The sequence below is a fragment of the Cornus florida genome, unplaced genomic scaffold (genome assembly GCF_030987335.1).
Source record: "Cornus florida cultivar Cherokee Brave unplaced genomic scaffold, ASM3098733v1 CherokeeBrave_3.0.0_Hap2_Chr07, whole genome shotgun sequence".
Lineage (NCBI taxonomy): Eukaryota > Viridiplantae > Streptophyta > Magnoliopsida > Cornales > Cornaceae > Cornus > Cornus florida.
In genome coordinates, this window is record NW_026775577.1 from 77,012,214 (window position 1) to 77,034,671 (window position 22,458).

Here is a 22,458-nt window from a genome sequence, read left to right on the forward strand (position 1 = left end):
TCCCATCTCAACACAATGTACATGTACGCAAATACTTGTTTGCCTGTCCAAACCAACTACTCCACTGTGATAGTCATTTATTATCGCAACATACACATTCCAATACAGTTTAATAAAACCATATGTGTATAAATCACACTAAAAAAAAAAATGCCACCATAAAACACAATACAGATAGCCAAAACCGTTAGTTCACTTTATTGAGAACTTCATTAAATCACAACCCTCCAAAAGAAAATTTGTCAAATATTCTTTAAAACACTAATGCATGCAATTTAAACAATACTATTCTTTAAATAATACTTCCACTCTTACTAGCACTAATACCACTCTAAAAAGAGCAATCATTCTTGTGATGCGGTACCCTCCTGCTAGAACGGCCCAGCATCTCCTCGTCTGGGACACTGCCTCCAGGTGTGTCCAAACTTGCCACAATTATAGTAAGTACCCATAAAAGTACCAGACGGTCTCCTCTGCTGGTTAGCCTTTGACTGATCCCATCCAACCTGTGGTCCCCCATTATGTTGTCTCTGAGCGAACCCAGGACATTGTCTGGTTGTATGGCCATAATCTCCGCAGGCAAAATAATGTCCTTTAAACATATTCTGAACCACTGGTACTACTTCTAGTGTCTGTTGAACATGTAGCTGATTCCGAAGTGCAGTTGCTATGCCCGCTGCTACAGCTTGAACAATGGTGTAAACTAACTGAAGAGAATACTCGGGTTGCCTGCCTTGATTGTAGCCCCGTTCTTAAGACTCCTGAGTCAGCTGAACTTCCTCATTCTCTATCTGCAGCCAACCATCTTTCTTTTGCTCCTCCTGAAACCTAGGCAGTTGTTGCCCTTCCCCTATTTGCTGACGCTGTAAGAGATCTTGCTTCCTACGTGCCGCTTCCCTTCGCTGCCTACAATTCCGTCTGGTTCTAGCATTAACCATTCTGTTAACACAGAAGGCAGACATCAGTACGGTTTTAAACGAACCATAACGGAATACAATGAATCCTAAACTTAAGCTCTAATAAAGAGAAAACGCCACGCGGAATTCTTAATATGAAACATCCTGGAGACACTTGAACCTGGAGTGCTCTAATACCAACTGTGATACCCCTCAGATCTGAGACACGGGTTGATTAGGCCTAAGCCTAAACCCGAGGTAATATCAAACAAATAATATTTTAAAACGAACACAGAATATAAAAAATGAAATATGAAATAGAATAGAGCTAAAAGAAATACTAATTATAAAAATCCTCAACCAATAAAGATTAAATTATCCAATACTTTCAAAACCTCCAAGAGTACAACTCGCGAATCCATCTAGTGGACTCCTAAATAAAATCCCAACTGAAACTTCACAACTGGAAATAAAAACCAAGTCTAAAACATGGAATGAAATCCTACTTCATCGGTAGAGTGAATGACTGCCTCTGCTCAGCTGAACAAGCCCTCAGACTGGAACCACCCGTTACCTAAAAAATATAAGAGTGGGTCAGGCCCACAAACAAGTTTTAATCTAACTGCAATCTATATAGTGACCCAATACGCAGATATACCCTAGATATCTCAACAATATCTATCTAATCTATACATATATATTTATCAACACTAAGGGACATTCACTGGACTATATAGGAGGTTTCAACCTAAATAGAAGGCAACATGCAAAAACGCACCTGAGTGGGCATGAGTACCTAAGCCTAATAAGGTATACCTCAATCTATCATAGCCAACTACGCATCCACTGCATATACGCGCCCTAATCATCGACTCTGAGACTCAAGCTCATATTGTGGTAACATAATCATATATATAAAGTCCATCCAAAACTAGAGTATGTCATTCAATTCTTTATTGATCGGACATAAGACTCCTAATCTGGTTAGTCACTCAACTTACTCAATCGATCTGACTTAACCGCGAATAACAATAAATTCAGGTAGTCATTCAACTTACTCAGTCGATCTGACTTAACCGCGAATAACAATAAATCCAGATAGTCATTCAACTTACTCAGTCGATCTGACTTAATCACAAACAACAATTAATCCAGATAGTCACTCAACTTACTCAGTATATCTAACTAAAATAAAATTAGGATTCAATATTTTACAATCCTTTCCTTTAATCCAATAGGTTAGGTCTTAGCGTTTTGAGCTAAACCATCCCTAGTATTCCACCGTCCCATACCGGTGCATACAATCCTCCATATCCATGTAAATTATAACACATAAATAATATTTTAGCAATTTACAGTCCAAAACCATTATCCCAATAATTGCAGAAGAATGTCTAATATTTCAGCAATTAAAATCCAAGTGTTAATCCATGCAATTGTAGAAAAAGGTTTAATATTTCAACAATTAGCATCCAAAGCATGCATAGATCAAAATTAATAAATAAATGACCCTTTCATGCACTGTATTGAGACTATTTGAGGGTTGAACTGTTTTTATTAATTTTGGGACTTCACAAAGGGGTTAAGTAGTTAATTTAGGGTGTTATCAAGAACTCTAATTGATTTCTCCGTTTTCGACCGTTCTGATTCATCTCCGGCCGTTCCAACCCCTCGTTCCTCTTTAATACTGAACCTAAGAGTCTTATATAATCCCAGAAGCATCCCAATGTTTTGTTTGCAAGAGTTGAAAACAATTACAGTGTTTACAACCATACCGATTTAACATACTTAAAGAACAAAATTGAAACTCAGACATGCAAGAACTGAAACAGAATTTATTCAACGCATACAGATTATCAATATAACATATAATAAGTATGTAAGTTTCAGTTAATGATCAATTAAACCCTAGAGACTATCTAGGTGCACAGAACACGAGCCAACGGGAGAGAGGAAGAAAAAAACTTGCCTGTGATTTTAATAACGAAATCTCGGCGTCGTCTCAAAGTTTCCGGCAATACTAAACACTGTCAAGCGTCCTACTACTCTGGCTCTTCCCTTCTCCTAGGTCTGACCTTTAAGCCGCAATCGAAACCCTCACCGAACGTGCTCTATTTTCTTAAAACCTCCCTCTGTCTCTCTTTGTAGCTTTGGTACGTGAATAGGGTTTCTCCAACCCTTACTACAGACTATAACCATGTATTTATAGGCACAAATAAAACCTAAGTCTAATGGTAATCCAAGATGGAAACCCTAATCTATGTTAAATCCTAGTCGGCCCATAGAACAAAACCTACGTTAAATCTATGTTCGCTACCAATTAATAAAACTAAGTTACCTAATTAAAACATTAAATTCACTTAAAGACAATAAAACAAAGAATATAGTTAAACCAATTTCAAATTAAAATTAAAACATTTAATTCATTTAGTGAAAATAAAACAAAGAATACAATTAATTCCATTTAATTCAAATAAGTCAAATATCAAATAATAAATGTAAATAAATAATTAAACAAACAAAATTAATAATGAAACAAATAAAAATGCAATAAAATAAATAATAAAATGCCGAGACTATCCTTTTAAAATTAGGGGTATTACACCGAATGACTACTACCATCTGGGAACCTCAAGAGGGTTCACATGCTCCATGGGATGAACCATCTTCTCCTGTGCACTCTACCTCACCTTCTACTGAAATACCACCTGGGTATTCTTCAGTATCTGATGTTGGGAAGGTTCTGTTTGCTAGAGAACACTTTTATAATGACCATGCTTGGCAGGTATATACTAAAGTGTATAAGGACGGTCCAATTAGGTCGGAATGAAATGTGAATTTGAAGAAGCTTAGAGACAGTCCAGGGAAGAAACTAGTTGACTACATTGAAAAGTACAAGTGGTTGTTCTTTACCACGATGGTGAGTTCCTACAATCCAGACTTAGTTCACTACTTCTACTCAAATATCCACAAGGTTAATGATTCTGTATATTTTGAGATCTCATTATTCGGCAAGGACTATGTGGTTGATACCGATGTGATTGGCAAAATTCTTGACATTCCCAAGAGTTTTTCAAACACTAGCTACCATCTTCCACTTGAGAATTCTGGGCTGAAGTGGGAAGATATTTGCAATGAGCTATGTGTTCCAGATTTGTTGAGATCTCCAGATCATATACCATCTCATTATCTCATAGATGAGGCGGCGTTTCTGAATTTGTTTGTTATCTCTAATCTTTGCTATTTCGGGAAGAAGGACATCATATCTTTAGATTGTGCAGAGGTATTATATTTGCTATCTATTGATGCACAGATACATCTTGATTCGTCTATCTATCGACTGATGGTAGCTCACTACAAGAGTAATTCCAAGAAGAAATCATCTCCATTCCCTAAGATCATCATGGGTTTATATTGACATTTTGAGATTCCACTTCCACTTCGTGCATATCATATTGAAATTATGTCTGAGATGGATGTTAGGGCTTTTAACAAGTCCAAATTCGCAAGAGCTTCATCTAGGAAAGCTAGCAGGGGTGCAGCTGCTTCTTCATCATCTCTTCCGGAGGTTACTAAGCTCTTTCCTACTAAGCGGGCTTTTAACACTCTGGATGCTAATCTTCTCTACTCCCTGATTCTTTAAAATTAGAAGGCCTTGATGGATGCAGTTCTTGATTTCAAGAAGATGTTCGTTTGCTTAAGGAGCAGAAAACAGGTAGTACATTTGAGGATATGTATAAACCAGCCCCTCCAGATCCGTCACTTGTTGCTAAGGAGGAGAGAGATGAGGATGATGAGATAGATGATGGTGCAGAGGATGATGAGGATGAGAGTGGGAGTGACATTGATGGTGGTGATGAGGACATTCCGACTTCTACAGTTCCGTTTGCTGGAGATGATATTGATACTTGATTCCATGTTCATATCATTCATGCATCACTTTTTGCTTAGTTTATACATTGTCATGACTAGATATTTTTGGGATATTATCTTTTGATTTCTGACAAGTATTAAACTGCTCCTATTTACTCTGTTTTAGTATTATTTCTCTTTGGATATTTTGATCTTACTTTGTCAATTTTGTTCCAAAAAGGGGGAGAAAATCTAAATTTTTTTTGGATAATTAATTCAGGGGGAGTTTTTAACTTGTTTTATTAAACTTTCAGTGGTAGTTTTGCTTGATTCATATGCAGGAATTAAGGTGAAATTTTGTCCATAAGCAGAAGAGAACAGAGATAAAAAAAAATTTTCATGTTTCCTTAAACAGTTGTAATTTACTTTTCTGCTTTGGGTTGATTATGAATCGTTTTTAGGGTTTTGTCACGAAATTGCCAAAGGGGGAGATTGAGAGATATATTTTTGTAATTGGCATATTTCAGTAACAAAATAAGTCCTAGTCGAGCTGTAATTTTAGTTACCATATCATACTTGACATCGACTACGGATTTCGGAGGTTGAACAGGATAGGAAGGTATTGATACTCATCGAAAAGGAAAGAACACTACATTAGGACATCTCCCACTTAGGACAATGATATACATGGTATATTTTCAGAGTTCCAAAAATATAGAAATTCTAAGTTTAGGTTGAATTCTGTCCTTTGGGAACCGGTACCTGAATTTGGGAACCGGTTCCAGAAGCTAAACTTTGAGAAAACTCTCTGTCCTTTGGGAATCAATACCAAATGTGGGAACTGGTTCCACAAGTCCTGATTTCAAAAGGTTTACAGTTTTCTTGTTCTGTTTAATACCTTTTTATCCAACTTTTCTTCCAAGTCCTATGTATGAAATTTCCTTTATTTTTAGAAGGAATTGGACTTTACAAAGCTCTATATAAACCATGTCATATACATTAGTTGAAAAACGGCTTTACATCATTATTCATATATCATACAAAGCCTTATGAAGTTTATCCCTCTCAGAAAATCAAAGTTGATTTTTTTGTTGTCTTCTTATAACATATACATATTCACCTAGTTAGGTTAGAGTTATGGAGTTCAAATCCTGATCGTGATCATACAGTTGTATCTACATCGATCAAATAAAGCAGATCTTCTTCTATATCATTCAGACGATTGAAGAACAGAAGTAAAAGCAATCACACTTTGAAAGGGTTGGAGCATTCATGGAGTGTTGTCTGATCTACTTGCTACTCTTCTATAAATATCAAACATAAGTCTAAAGTCAAGTTACTGTTGGACGGGGAGTCATAAAGCCCGAGGATTATCAGCAGTTGGTGTTTAGTAGAATGATAGGTTGTGAGCCAGAGTCAAAGTTCGGTATACTTTGTTTCAAGCATAGTGGATTGGTTTACTTTGGATTACATAGTCCACGAGGTTTTCCCATAACAATTGACGTATTTTATCAATTGGGGTTTCTTCACTAAAATTCTGGTGTCATCTCTAACTTTATACTTTGCTTTATTTTATCTGCATCTGATTAACTATTTAGTTGCCAAAATAAGTAAAGTTGGTAATGACACTGATCTGTTTTACAAAATCTAAAAATTTCCTAAAATACATTCCACTGCGTACGACTCACAATGTTGACAAGCAAATACAATGAACACAAAATATACAAGGAAACCCTCTTAATAGGGAAAAACCTTGGTTCTTGGCCCTAACCAATAAAAGCTCTATTAGTTGTATGCAAGTAGTTACACACTCAGCTGTCAGCAAGTAGTTACACATTCAGCTGTCTCACACTCTGCGCACACCCTTATACAAGTTGAAACACTAGTTTTTAGAGCCTATACACACATACTCAACACAGTGCACACTGCACTCTCCCTGTCCTAAGCACCCTTATTTGGACTTGCAAGCTCTCATAGCTCACAACATACATTAAAAAGAATGTATATTAACAATATAAAAGCTTACACAAATGATAAGAGTGGTTGTGTATCTCAAAACACCAATTTGTAACCTCTAGAGCTCTTTTTACTAAAACTAGGTTTTGAGGGGTAAATCTAGAATTTCGTGTGCCAAAAATTCTGAGTTCAATTTCACAACCTTATATCACCATTACAAACATGCTCAGATGATAAATAAGATAAGTACAACATAATCTCAATAAGGTATTGAAAACAACTATTCAATAAAGAACTAGGGTTTTGGTAGGTCAAAACAGTAATACCCCTAATTTATGGAGATTTATTTAAGTATTTTAATTGCATTTTTATTTATTTATGTGGCTATTTGATTATTTGTTTTTATGTTTAATTGTGTGGTTAATTGATTATTATTTTTATTTAATTGAGTTAATTAAATTATTTATGTTGGCTAATTGTGTGTGTGTATTTTCTTTGATTTCATGTGATGTGTTTATATAATTAAATTGTTTTTTAAATGTCTAATTGTGTTAGTTAAATGATTTATTTTATTTTATTTTTATTTTATTTTAAATATATATGGATTTGGGTTATAGACCATGGACCAACTAGATGGGTCTTGGACTATTTGAGTGTGATCCTAAATATGTTGGATAGTGACCCATGGGGATTAGTAGTTATATATATAATGAGGTGTATATATATATATATATATTATGTTTCATTAAAAATAATTATTTATTATATTATTTACTTAGTTTGAGATTGTCAAATGTATGTTAGGACTAGGTTATATGTAATATATATATATCTATCTATATATATATACGCATATAGAGTAGATATAAAAAGAGGAAAAAAAGAAAAAGAAAATAATGTGCAAGAAAGAGAGAAAAAACGTGAGGAAGAGAGAGAGCAAGAGAAAGAGAGAGAAAGAAGAAGAAGAAGAAGAATGATCATTAGAGTGGACGATGGTAACCCGAAGGCTACCGGCGTTAGAGAAGAAGAATAAGGAAGAAAGAGTTTAACTTTCGATCCGAAAGTTTAAGGCAAGTCCTCTGTTATACACTTCTCACTTAGATCTATGATCTATATATCCCTAGTATAACTTTAGGGATGTTTAAAAGATTAATAAAATCTGTATCCATGTTTAATTTAATCCAGAGCATATGTTTTGTGATTATATGTTCATATTTGTTGTGACGAGTCTGGATTTTACAAACCCAGTGTGTCTTGTGATGACCCGAAATGGATCCAAAATGTGGAAGCTAAAAGGAAACATGGCCTCTAGAGATGTACATCATCCCTAAGACATAAAAGTGGTTTCTTGAGGAGTCCCGAGGCTCAACAGAAGCAAAAAGGAAACGAGAGTTCCAAAACCCTGTAAGAAATGGACTAAGGGTAAAATGATCATTTCACCTAGAAACAAGTGCTACTATGCACACCATTGGAAAGACAACAAAAAATTAATGAATTTAGACTCAAGAATCGTTTGATTCGGAGTTTGGACGGAAAAGATATCAAAATAGAACAAAGAGGCATCCTACGATTAAGAGATACCAAGACCCTATCTCACTAAAATAGTCATAACTCTTACTACAGTCGGAGTTTTTGTGTTCAGTTAGTACCATTGGAAAGCTAACTTCAAGCTCTTGAAGTTAGGCTCAAGAATGACCTAATTTGGATAACAAATGAAGGAAATATGACCTCTGAAGTTGGCTCAAGAAAGTTGTCCAGGAAAATGAAAAGAAGCCAATCTTCAGGGAGGATCAGTAAGCTGATGAACAGTACCAGCCAGCTGAAACCCCATCATCAGCCGGCTGATGAACAATACCAGCCGGCCAAAACGGCTTGCTTCACTTGCAAACTCTCTGGAATTGGGTCTCGAGGCTTGTCAGTCGAGTGATGGCTCTCATCAACTAACCGACGCATTTGCTGCAGCAGAAAAAGCTGCTGCAATCCATGGGGAAGGTGCTTAGTTCAATCCTAAAGCTATGCATGCTTCCCAATTTAATATATGTTGATAAACATACCAAGGCCTAATTTACTAGCATGCCACAATTTAATTCCAAGTTATACACAACCATATGAATTAAATCTTAAACACAAAAAATAATTAAATTAAATTTTAAAACTTTAACCAAAGCATGCTCATAAGTTATATATGCCTATAAAACAATCAATATAACTCAAATATAAACCTAAGACATCCCCTATCTCAATTTGAGATGAAAATCTCAAAAGCCACCAAAATGAAACTACTACGAATCCGACGATACTTCGGGGTTTTGTCGGGGACAACACGGTGATCATTAAACCCCAAGGAAGACATACCAAAATCCTAACTTGGCCTCAATTCCAAACTCAAAAATAGGCCAAAAACGAATTCTAATAAGGGGGGAAGATGCGCGTCGTCAAGACAAACACAAAACACAAAGGCACTACGACTTTTTAACAAAAGGAAGGAGCTCAAAAGAAGAGCGAGAAGGTGGCAGCCCCATGGGCTTCCATGGCTGCCAGCCAAGATAGGGAGAAGAAGAGAAAAATCTGATTTTTCTTCTTAAGTTGCCCTATTTATAGAAAAAACCCTAAAAGTGCCCCGAAATTGCCCCACCAAGTCCGGAAAAGTGAAATTTGAGCAGATGCGCTCCAACGGCAAAACTCCATGAATAAAAAAGAACCAAAATGAGAAACTATGAACAACGGAAAAAATGGCGTCGAAAACTGAGTCCCGAGCAGAGAGATATGCCCCAAACAAGTTCAGCGGCAACCAAGGCTGAAAACTCGAAAACTGTAGGGTTCGACCGCAAAACAATTCTAAGAGTACACGACTCAACAAAATGTGAAAATGAATCCCGTACGAGGATCCAGGCTCAAAATGAGGCATTTTTGTAATAACTTTCGTTAATTGCACAATGGCCCCTCCAAAAAGTGATTACTACACTGATGACCCAGAATGAAAATATCTTCCAAAAATATTTTCTTAAAAACCCCTGAAATAAAATATCTCCAAAAGGTATTTACAAAAAACACCCCAATAAACAAAAATATTTGTAAAGAACTTTGCATCCATGCCCCTATGGACACCGGGAGCAACCAGAGTACTTTCCTACAAAAGTAAAGATACGTATTCCGTGGAAACCACTTTGAATGAAGGTACGTGAAGTCAAAAACCAACTCTGAGTACAAAAAGTGAGGCTATGCCAATAAAGTGACAAATGGGGAGAAGACAAAATAGGGAAAAATGACGAAAAGTGAATAGTGTCAAAAAACGAAAAATGTGGAATTGACGCGCTCCTTTAAGGAAATTGTCAATCAAAAGGAAAGAATCTCAGAAATCATTTTCGAGCACTCGTGATGGCACTAAGTGACGAGAAACCGAACTCAGAAAAGAAATTTCAACAAAAAAATTCATCCGTAAAATTCTGAGGAAAAAGGAAAAGAAGGAAATGACTGGATCATTACAACCTACCCTCCTTAAAGAGATTTGTCCCCGAAATTAGGAACATTCCCAGAAGAACCAAAGAAGGACTGTACACAAGGTCACACCAAGGAATAGATTCTAAAGTACCCAAGGATAATCCCAAGGGTCTCAAGATCAACGAAGAGACACGAAATCGTGAACAGTGAGACACTTCTCCAACGAATTCACGTACTAACCCAACGTCAACCACCCTAAAGGAGACCAAGGCAACAAGACAACGAAACAAAGAACATAACCAGAAGCAACATTACAGCACGAATAGTGACTGGAACCCGTCCACAACGTACTTAAGGTGCGGTAGCATCGACAATATCAAGTGCCCGCCCACACTCATATTAGTAGCTAGGTAACGCAAGGTAGCATCGACAGTAACTAGCACTCGTCCACGCATAACCTGTACGGTAGCATGACAATATAAAACCCTAATTCGTCACTTGTCCCCAACAAGCTCACCTGTAGAACCTATCGATACAAATGACATCAATGTCAAATAATCATTACCAAAAGCACCACGGAAACCAGGCATTTCGTGAGAGTTGCGATATGGTCCAAAATGTCTGACTGGACCATTCTGGCCAATCCAAAACTCTGACAATAATGTCATAGGCACCACTACGCTTAAGGCCTTAAATCCTCAATACTGGAAAAACTGACAACCCAAAGTCTCAAACACCGTTGTCAACCACATCAGTCCCGAATCCAAAGCCTGATAAGTCTGTGACCTCAAGCTAATGGATCGGACTTTACAAAATCCAACAACATCACTATCGCCTAAGTCACAACGACTCCCAACAAAACAATGCACCTAAGAACCTCCACGTCATCCTAAAGCTGACCTATTACAAGGCTACGCCTAGGAATCCAAACATCAGATCAAGCTCACATACACAATCCCGACAACCATGGTCATACAACCCTAAACACAATACAAGAAAGATAAAAAGGAATTAACTAATAAGGCAATTAGTCATGAAACATATATATATATATACAAGTATACATTCATAAGTATACTAAGCAATCTTAAATCCATGGTAATCAAGTATACAGGCTTAAGTATACCAAACCAAAATGAACTGCAATATACAGTGCGCAAGTACACTAAGTACAAGTATACTAAATGTAAATGAAAATCTACGCACCAAATAACTAAACACATAATGTACAAGGGAAATCAAATATGCTACCTATCACATAGGGGTTAAGCATCAGAGAAACGCTACACATCACCTATGACGCTAGCATGACGAGCAGATATAGTAAATGAAAAACACATCATCTATATCATCACATAACTACCAAATAGTCACATCCCCTAACATGTTTCTAAGGTCTGCTCAAAATAACAAGGCATATAAACATGTAAGAATGACTATGCAAATAACAACCCCACAATAACAAAAGCAAGAAGGGATGAAATGCCTCTCAAAAGGACAAACTCACCAAAAGTGAATCCCAAAAACCCGGATGAGTCAAATCCCTCATCGCGAGGAAATGAATCATCTCCTAGAATGAACAATAAAGTCCCTGAAACAAAAGGTCTACAAGTCTTCCCCAAGACTGGCTCAAACACAAGGTGGAATCCTAACACCACACAAAACAAACAACGGTGTAATGGATAGTTCCAACACTAACCATTACACTAACAGGAGAACATAACTTAAGATGCTAATGAGTTCGATGAGAACTCCACAGGATCCTATCGGGACCCTAAACGCAAAATCCCAAGTCTCCAAGGACGAGAGAGAGTAATTAATTACACCAATGCAATTAAGTACATAAAACCACTCACACCCCAACCTTAGCTCGTAAAATCTGTCCAAGGCAAAACAAGAAGAATCACAGGTTAACGCACCTATCGAATCCCTAACCATCACTCTAAGGAGAAAAACACAAGAACCCCGTCGTTAAGGCTCAAGAAAACAAACCGCTCAATCCCTAAGGAAAGACTCGAGTTAATCCGACTCATTGTTCCATGACGTTAGAAACAAGACCCCAATAACGTCATCACATCAAGGTCACCACGAAACCCTAAGAGACAATGCCCTAGCATCAATCTCAACCAACCAAGTTGGGACAACCCGTAATGCCTAAATAAGACACAAAAATAAATAGTTAACACGTAACATAACAATGGATTACATACTTACACAAGTAGTAAGGAATCGCATAAGGAATGTCAATGCATCATACTATCATGCTAAGAATAACAAGCACATGTAATACACCAAAACAAATAAGCATAACCCACATGCTAAGCAAACAAACGTAAATCAACATGCTAAAGTAGATAAGCATATACAATGTACTAAAGCTGACAAGCATACACTGCATGCTAAGGCAAGCAAGCACATACAATACGCTAAAGCAGTTAAAGTGTAATGACTCGCTCATTTTCCTCCCTTTCCTTTTTCCTAAAATTTTACAGATAATTTTTTTTTTCCCGTTTAGTTTTCTTTTCCGAGTTCTATTTCTTGTCACTTAGTGTCATCTCGAGTGCTTGGAATTGGTTTCTGAGACTCTTTCATTTGGGTTGACAACTTTCTTTGAGGACCGAGTCATTTCCACACTTTTCATTTTTCGACATTATTCATCTTTCGTTTTTTTCTCATTTGTCAAATTGTTGACACAACCTCACTTTTCGTGTTCGGATTTGATTCCAGTTTTGCATGCATCCATGATATTTAAATTCCATGCCACGTGTATTTTTACTTTCCTAGAAATGTATGCCATTTTGTGCACTTTTCTTCCTTAGGGGTGTGGATGCACACTTTCCTTGGAATTCTTCTTTCTTTTAGGGTCACTTATGTAATTACTGAAAGTAATTATTTTTCGTCTTAGGGACCATTTTGTAATTTAATTTGGAAGATATTTTTAAAAAAGACCTTTTTGTAATTTTTGAAAAGTGTGACAAGTGTCACACTCTCATTGGTCCACTTGTTGACATTTGTGTGGGAACACTTTGTTGCCTTGGATCATGAAATGTGGAGGGTGGAGATTAAATCACTTGTTGGCCTAGGATTGGTGCACTTGTTGGCTTAGATGGTTGACAAGTATAGGCTTGATATTAAGCCTAGGAAGGAGCCATTGATTAGTGACAAGTGTAGTGTATGTGTTGACCATGGTGTAGGATCACATAGTGAGTGGAAGATTTCTATTTTCTCCACTTACACATTTTCACATTATGTCATTTTCTTCCTCATTAGAACCCTAGCTTCCATGGATGGAGCTTGAAGCCTTAGGCCTTGATCTTGATTTTTAGGGGCCTTCCATTGATTTCCAAGCTTGAACTTGGGAATACTTTTTGTTCCCCTCATCCTCCTCTTCATAACCCTTGAAGGGTTTGCCATTTTAACCTTGTTTGCCTTGGATTCTAGAAAGACTCTTCTCTTGTGAGGTAGGGGGTGTTATAGTTTATTTTCCAAGTGTTTTTAATTGCCCTTGTATGAAATACAAGTTATATGCATGTCTTTTGTTAAATTTGAGAAATTAATGATTGTTGTAACTTGCATATAACTCACTTTTGACTTAATATATGGCATGGCCTTCACTTAATAATTTTTTTGGAGCCATTTGAATGAGTTGTCAAATCTAGAGATTAAATTAATTTAATTTAATTTAAATTCTAGTAAATTGTGTTTTGCTTGTTTTCCATTTTTGACATGATATATGGCATGACCATGACTTAATCCTTCCTATATATTAAATTGAGATCATTTGAACAACTTTTGAAATCTAGAGATTTAATTAATGTAGATTAATTAAATTCCACATGATTTTATCTTGCTCACTTTGTGAAATTGATGTGATATTCGCGATCACCATGGAATGAGCAATCATATATATTATTTTGAGAATTTTTGGACAACTTTGATTTCTAGAGAAATTAATTAATTAGGTTAATTAATTTCTACTTAGTGTTCTAATGATTTGGACATCTATTTCATGGGGCTTTTGCCTATTTAACATGTATCATGACTTTTTGCAACTTAACTTCATTAATGTAATTAATGAACTTGCACCTTTGCATTGGAATGATTTAATTGTTTAAGTGTTGTTAAACAAATGATTGAATCATTAATCTTATACTAGTTGTATACTTACATCAATGGATTCCATGTGCTATATATATATATATATATCTTGGTTATAGTCTATGTAGATGCATACCATGATTTCTTGACATTTCACATGCCATCATAGTTGAGAATCTAGGGCATGACTTGTGTGTTCCAAAATCTTGGTTGTGCATGGAATGTGGTTTAATGCATTACTTGTATCTTGATACACCCTTGGTTACACAACTTGTTGATTTTGGAACTTGGGATATCAATTAAGAATTGACATGGCTAGGACTTGGTTCTAGTACGGGAGATAGAGAGCTCCCTACACTATTGTGCGCACTAGGGGAAGGTACCCATAGGTTAATAGCCCTAAAGTGATCCCAAGAGTACGGTTCTAATCCGGGCGATATCCGAGTTTCCACATTGGTTGATTTCACTCTTTAAATTTCAAGTTGCTATTCCTTGAAGATTTAAACCCTGTCGTGTATGTGAAATGCTCCAATCTTGTTTCATTGCATAGATTTTATGCTTCATTCATGATTTCGCTCCTTAGATTTCAAATGCTATTCTTTGAAGATCTATGACTCTTTTCGTGTTTCATGGTATGTTCCATCCTTGTTTAATTGCATAGATATTATGCCTTATTCTTGATTTCATGTATGACCTTATCATGTTAATTAGAATGCTCCAATCTTGTTTACTTGCGTAAACATTATGCCTTACTCTTGATTTCATGTATAACTCTTATCGTATTAATTGGAATGTTCCAATCTTGTTCGCTTGCATAGATATTATGCCTTTTTCTTGATTTCACGTGTAATTCTTTTCGTGTTATATGAATTGTTCCTACCTTGTCTAATTGCATAGATATTATGCATTATCCTGGACTTCATATATTCTTCTTGTCGTGTTAACTGGAATGTTCCAATCATGTTAATTGCATTAATAATGTGATTCATGTTAATTTACAAACTTGTCGTGTTCTTTAGATTATCCCAACCTTGTTCAATTTCATAAACATCATGACTCATATTGTTTCATGTTAATATGACTTAGGAATGATCCTATATAAGCATCTTGACTTAGATTTTAGGTGGCATGGACTACATGTAATAGTTTATACTATCAAGCATAATCTTTGAACCCTTAGATTTCAAGTGTTATCTCTTGAAGATCTAAAAACCTTGTCGTGATTGTATGGAGTATTTCCTACCTTGCTTTAATTGCATAGACATTATGCCTGCTTCATGTATTTAGATCTTATTTGACACACTTGAAACCGTGCACTTGCTTCTTATATCTAGAACTCCATTTAGTATACTCGTATCTTGTATACTTGCCTTGTGTGTTTCTGATTCCGTTTACTAGACTTGTGTTTTGTATACTTATCTCGCATTTTTTCATCTTCGTTTAATACACTTGTAACCGGTATGCGTGTATGTCATGTATCTCCTTTCAATTGCATGAGTAGCTTAGGATGATCCCTGAGTCTCACCTTTGACATAGACGTTAGGTGGCATGATCCTTTTGAATCGTTTCATGTTAGTCTAAAAATTTATAAGAATATCAAGTCTATGCATGCTCATTCTCTACGAGTAAACTTGTTTACTCACCCCGAAGTTACTGGGGATTTTGTCAGGTACGGATGCCTTGGTGCAGGATGCACAATATCCCAGGATTGTTGCGATGAATTGAAGTTCCTTAAGTGTATTCTTGTTCATGACTCTTGTAAAGGTTGGCTTGAAATGCCACTTGTAGTCTTTTTATCAAAATGTGTATATTTGATTTCATATATGTAATGTGTACATAAGTATACCTTTTGTACTGTATTTGACAAGTATGAGATGAGGGCGGAGGCCAATGGCAATTATATTGCATCCAATGTAAATTTTAACTTCATGTAATACTATGAAAATATTGAAAATTCATGCATGGGGTGTCATTTTGAGTTCCCCTTGTTTTAGCATGCTCTGGACGCTTGAATGAGGTTAGGGAATGTTTTGAAACTTGTCCGGGTCAAGTAGGAAGCATCCGTAGCCTTAGAACTCATCCAGCGCACTGCTAAACAAGGCCCGAGGGGGAACCTGGTGGGGGCCCGAGAGGGACTGGCGGGGCCCGGCACATTTCCTATGGTTCTACCCATTTGGGCAGGCGCCCGCGGGTTTTGGGCGGGTGCCCGCCTTGCTTTTGGACTTTGTACCTCCAACTTTGGGTCATCGTATCTCTTTTGTTTTAACTTTGAATAGGTCTGTTCTTGAGTCTAAACTGACCACGTCAAAACAAGCTTTCCAATGGTACCAATTAGAGCTTCATATTCCACTTGTAGCTCAAGATATTCATGTTTTAGTAAGGTAGTGTCAGAATTTAGTTCGAACCGGGATAAGGTTTCCCTTCCTTCGACTTTAGGACTTGATATCTTTGCCATCCGGATTCTGAATCATGCGATTCTTGAGTCCATCTTTGTTATTTTTTTGTTATCTATCCAATGTTGTACACAGGAGTACTCATTTCAATTTGGAATTACCATTTTACCCTTTTAGCCTTAAGTGCTCGTTTTTCTTCGTCTTGTCATTTCTTCTTCGTCCGGACTCCGAATCATGCGATTCTTGAGTCCATCTTGATTAGTTTTTTGTTGTCTTTCCAGAGGTGTGCTCGGTGGCCCCTGAATCTATATTCTCAGATATAACTATTTTGCCCTTGGGGGCTTAATTGTTATCTTTCCGATCTCCTGCTTCCGCACTTATCCCTTAGGTTCCGTGACCTCATGGAAGGTCATCTTAGGGTCTTAGAGGTGTGTTGTACCTTGAGAGACCATTGTATTGTTTCTAGCTTCTGCATCTTGGATCCAGTTTAGGTCATCACAAGACGCACTGGGTTAAAAAATCCAGGGTCGTTACATAAAGTAAACTCCTAAACATACGTCCATATAAGCACGTAAACATGTTATCAAGAAGTAACTAAACACATAGAGCATGGAAACACAAACATGATATGCATCCAAAACCCGTCGTCCTAAGGTTTTCAAACCTAGGAGCTCTGATACCACCTGTGACGACCCTGGATTTTACAAACCCAGTGTGTCTTGTAATGACTCGAAATGGATCCAAAATGCAGAAGCTAAAATGAAACATGGCCTCTAGATATATACATCATCCCTAAGACACAAAAGTGGCTTTTTGAGGAGTCCCGAGGCTCAACGGAAGTAAGAAGGAAATGAGGGTTCCAAAACCCTAAAAGAAATGGACCCAGGGTAAAATGGTCATTTTACCCCAAAACGAGTGCTACCGTGTACACCATTGGAAAGATAACAAAAAATTAATGAATTTAGACTTAAGAATCGCTTGATTCGGAGTCCGGATGGAAAAGATATCAAAATAAAACAAAGAGGCATCCTTCGATTAAAAGATACCACAACCCTATCTCATCAAAATAGTCATAACTCTCACTATGGTTGGAGTTTTTATGTGCAGTTTATACCATTGGAAAGCTAACTTCAAGATCTTGAAGTTAGGCTTAAGAATGACTTGATTTGGATCAGAAATGAAGGAGAAATGACCCTCTAAAGTTGACTCAAGAAAGCTGTCCAAGAAAATGAAAAAAAGCCAAGCTTCAAGGAGGATCAGTAGGCTGATGAACAGTACCAGCCGGCCGAAACCCCATCATTAGTCGACTGATGAAAAGTACCAATCGGTCGAAACGGCCTGTTTCACTTGCAAACTCTCTGGAATTGGGTCTCGAGGCTTGTCAGCCGACTGATGGCTCTCATCAGCTGACTGACGCATCTACTGCAGCAGAAAAAGCTGTTGCAATCCATAGGGAAGGTGTTTGGCTCAATCATAAAGCTATGCATGCTTTCCAATTTAATATATGTTGATAAACAAACGAAGGCCTAATTTACTAGCATGCCACAATTTAATTCCAAATTACACAAAACCATTTGAATTAATCTTAAACATAGAAAATAATTAAATTAAATTCTAAAACTTGAACCAAAGTATGCTCACAAGTTATATATGCTTATAAAACAATCAATATAACTCAAATATAAATCTAAGATATCCCCTACCTTAATTTGAGATGAAAATCTCAAAAGCCACCAAAATGAAACCGCTCCGAATCCGAAGATATTTTGGGGTTTTGTCGGGGACAACACAGTGATCATTAAACCCCAAGGAAGACATACCAAAATCCTAACTTGGCCTCAATCCCGAACTCAAAAATTGGCCAAAAATGGATTCTAAGAGGGGGGAAAGATGCGCGTCGTCAAGACAAACACAAAACACAAAGGCACTACGACTTTTTAACAAAAGGAAGGAGCTCAAAAGAAGAAAGAGAAGGTGGTAGCCCCAATGGGCTTCCATGGCTGCTGGCCAAGAGAAGGAGCAGAAGAGAAAAATCTGATTTTTCTTCTTAAGTCGCCCTATTTATAGAAAAACCCTAAAAGTGCCCCGAAAGGGCCCCGCCGGGTCCTGAAAAGTAGAATTTAAGCAGATGCACTCAAACGGCAAAACTCTGTGAACAAAAAAGAACCAAAATAAGAAAATATGAATAATGGAAGAAACAGCGTCAAAAACTAAGTCTCGAGCAGAGAGATATACCCCAAACAAGTTCGGCGGCAACCGGGGCCAAAAACCCGAAAACTGTAGGGTTCGACCGCAAAAAAATTCTAAGAGTACACGACTCAACGAAATGTGAAAATGAATCTCGTACGAGGATCCAGAATGAAAATGAGACATTTTTGTAATAATTTTCGTTAATTACACAATAACCCTTCAAAAAAGTGATAACTGCACTAATGACCCAGAATGAAAATATATTCCAAAAATATTTTCTTAAAAACCCCTGAAATAAAATATCTCCAAAAGGTATTTATGAAAAACACCCTAAGAAACAAAAATATTTCTGAAAAACTTTGCATCCATGCCCTTATGGACACCGGGAGCAACGAGAGTACTTTCTTACAAAAGTAAAGATACGTATTCCGTGGAAACCACTTTGAATAAAGGTACATGAAGTCAAAAATGAACTCCGAGCACAAAAAATGAGGCTATGCCAACAAAGTGACAAACAGGGAAAAGACAAAATAGGGAAAAGGACGAAAAGTGAATAGTGTCAAAAAACGAAAAATATGGAATTGACGCGGTCCTTTAAGGAAATTGTCAATCCGAAAGAAAGAGTCTTAGAAATCATTTTTGAGCACTCGTGATGACACTAAGTGATGAGAAATCGAACTTAGAAAAGAAATTTCAACAAAAAAAATTCATCCGTAAAATTCTGAGGAAAAAAGAAATGAAGGAAATAACCGAGTCATTACATTTGTTCTTGATATATGATTTGAAAACTTTATGAATTAGATCTGATTTAAATAGATTTTTACATGTTATAATGATGTAAATTCGTATTTGGATGTTTATGGGACTTAGTAACATGCTTTAGACCCTTAACAATAGAGAACAGGGCTGACGTGTTATAGCGTTAGACCCATATTTGTTCTTGATGTGTTATAGTGCTCGAGCGCCATTTTCTGGGCATCAATGCTCGAGCGCTGTTGGATTAGCGCTCGAGCCCTGTAAGGGGGGGCGCTCGACCACAATTTTTGCAGATTTGGGTGAATAGCTATTTTGAAGGCCTGATTTGATTATTTAAGGTCGCAAACAATGTATAGGAACTTCGGAAAGGTGATATGTGAATTTAAGCAGACATGATAATAACAATGCATGCAGTTGGAATTTATTTAATTATGAATTGGTGAATTTAATCTTTTAAATTGTTTTAATAGTTGAGATTAAATGTTTAGCATGAGATTTGTTTGTGCAACTCTTAATTGACTGTAAGTATAAATTATCAGCATGTGTAGGGTTCAGATTATGTTGAGATAATTGTTGCAGGACACTTAAAATAATCATAAGTTCTTCCTGAGATTTAATAATATGTGAATTGTATGTTATTTACTATTATGCTACTGTTATGCTATGTTATGATTTTAATCAAGTGCATATCTACATTTTGTGATCTTAAACATGATATATATATATATATATTTGGATTATTTGAGAACCATTGTTAGGATGTGATTCTATGTCATGCTATTGTCAGGATATGGATGACATACCATTCTTAGGATATAGCTATTATATACACTACAAAAGTTATGCCTTTCACCAGCACTCAAAAACGCTGGTGAGAGTCTAAAAAAATACTGGTAATTCAATTACCAGTGTTTCCCTAGCGTTCATCGATGACCACTAATGATTCAGCGTCGTTAGGCCTTTACCAGCGCTTTTCAAAGAGCGCTATTATTAAGTCATTACCCGCTCTCATTACGGAGCGTTGGTATTTAGTCTTTAAAGAGCGCTGGTATTAAGTCTATCACCAGCATTCATTTTATGAACGCTGAACGCTGGTGATTACCCATTTTTTTTTTTTTTTACCCAGATTTTTTTTTTTTTTTTTTTTGGCCTTTTTTTCTTTCCTCTAACCTTTTTATAAGTACCATTTACAGCAAATATTACTTTTATATAAACTTTAATTGTCAATATGAAAATACCATCCAAATGTGTAATAGATTTAAGCAACCAAAAAGAATACGAGTTTACATCATAATAAATAAAATTGCTAAAGAAGTTTTCAGAAAAGAAGTAACAACAACGAAAAGAAGTTTTCATAGAAGTAGTGAACACAACCACATGTACTAGAAGTTTTCACATCGGCCATGGAAATTAAAAATGTGCGACCCCTGCATCTTCAAAATTTCCTTTTTCTAGATCTTTAATGAGTGAAACTTCAACTTCAACTCCAATTCCTGCCCAATCAAAAGTTTTGCATTCAGCACTCAACAAATTAAAACAGAAACTAAAAAAATAAATAAATTTAGGATTAACAACTCATGGTAATGCAGTTATTATTGAAGAGACTGGGATCACATTATAACTTAGCACGCACAAACAAATACATACAAAACAATTAAATCAAAGCTTTTCATTTGAACTTAGGTGCCTAAGAAATGATTCTTTTTCTTGCAAACTGGAATGGAAATCAATGGAAGGCCTATCAATTGCAAATATCTGAAGAGGTATCAACCAGCCATATTTAAACTGATGGAAGAAAGAGTTACCTACACTAAGCCAAGTCATTGATGTGGTTTTCTTTTTAGTTTTCATTTTATCAAGTAGGAAATAAAAGGATCTGCTGATTTCTTGGCAGGATTTTTTTTTTTTAATTTACAGTTATACAGATATTTTCGTTTATGGTTATATTCCCCCAGAATACGCTTTGTATAGGCAATTATTAGTATTCAGTTTTGGGGTTGTGCTTCTTGAGCTATTGAGTGGGAAAAATGTTGTTCTGTCTACAGATGGGGGTCAAGCTCAGCTTTTAACAGATTGGGCTTGGTCACGAGTAAGGGAGGGTAGAGTGATGGATGTCATCAAGAAAGGTATTCATGAGTTGAGCTTGCCTGAAGTAATGGAAAATTATGTTCTTATTGCTGTTCTGTCCGCTCATCCACAGTTATATGCTAGGCTAACTATGGAACAGATTGTAAAGATACTGGAGAGTAACCATGATATGGTTCCTCAGACTCCAGATTGCCCACTATCCTTTATAGCATAAATAAGTGATATAGATAGATCACTTACATATACTCGCTCGAGTTTTGATCAGCAGCCATTTCACTTTGACAACCTGCATTCCAATTTGAATCATAGAGAAGATGAGGAAGTTACACTTACATATGCAGTGTAAACTACTTAGAGTTCTTGCTCCCATTTTAATCATATACACAAAAGACTAAAAGAGTCAACTATTTTATTGCAAAGAATTAGAGCTTGTATTATAGATATATTTTTTCTTTCAATACTATGGCTTAACTGTACTAATAGAATTTGATTCCAAACTTGTAAGTTAAATAGCTAGTAACAGCAGAATCTGACATACATATCAGAGTGGCATGTTCAATGTCATAGTGATCAAAGTAGGATGAACTTTATTTTTGTGTCACTGTTGGGATAAAGGTAAGGATAATTAGTCATCTAAAATAATGGAACACATGGAAAATTATGTAGCTTGGGAATAGTTGCTTGTATGCATATATGTTCATTTACGTCACTACTATGAGAACTTTGGTTTGTCATTGGTGAAGTGGTCGGCGGAAGGAGGCCTATAATTGCCGTTCCTACACGCCAAA

At 36.4% G+C, this 22,458-nt stretch overlaps 1 protein-coding gene across 1 annotated transcript; it reads left to right on the forward strand.

Moving 5' to 3' along the window:
* Window positions 1-17,946: 17,946 nt before the first annotated feature.
* LOC132266327 (probable LRR receptor-like serine/threonine-protein kinase RKF3) lies at window positions 17,947-21,884 on the forward strand. Its single transcript, XM_059767182.1, has 2 exons — window positions 17,947-18,094; window positions 21,538-21,884. Exons 1-2 carry the CDS (start codon window positions 17,947-17,949, stop codon window positions 21,882-21,884), a joined length of 495 nt encoding a protein of 164 aa, XP_059623165.1.
* The last annotated feature ends 574 nt before the right edge of the window (window positions 21,885-22,458 follow it).

Excerpts from the sequence above, each read along its gene's own strand:
- LOC132266327 (XM_059767182.1), top strand. The coding sequence starts at position 17,947 with ATGAAAAGTACCAATCGGTCGAAACGGCCTGTTTCACTTGCAAACTCT. Across the intron at positions 18,095-21,537 it reads TGTTGCAATCCATAGGGAAG|AATACGCTTTGTATAGGCAA; the intron begins GTGTTTGGCTCA and ends ATATTCCCCCAG.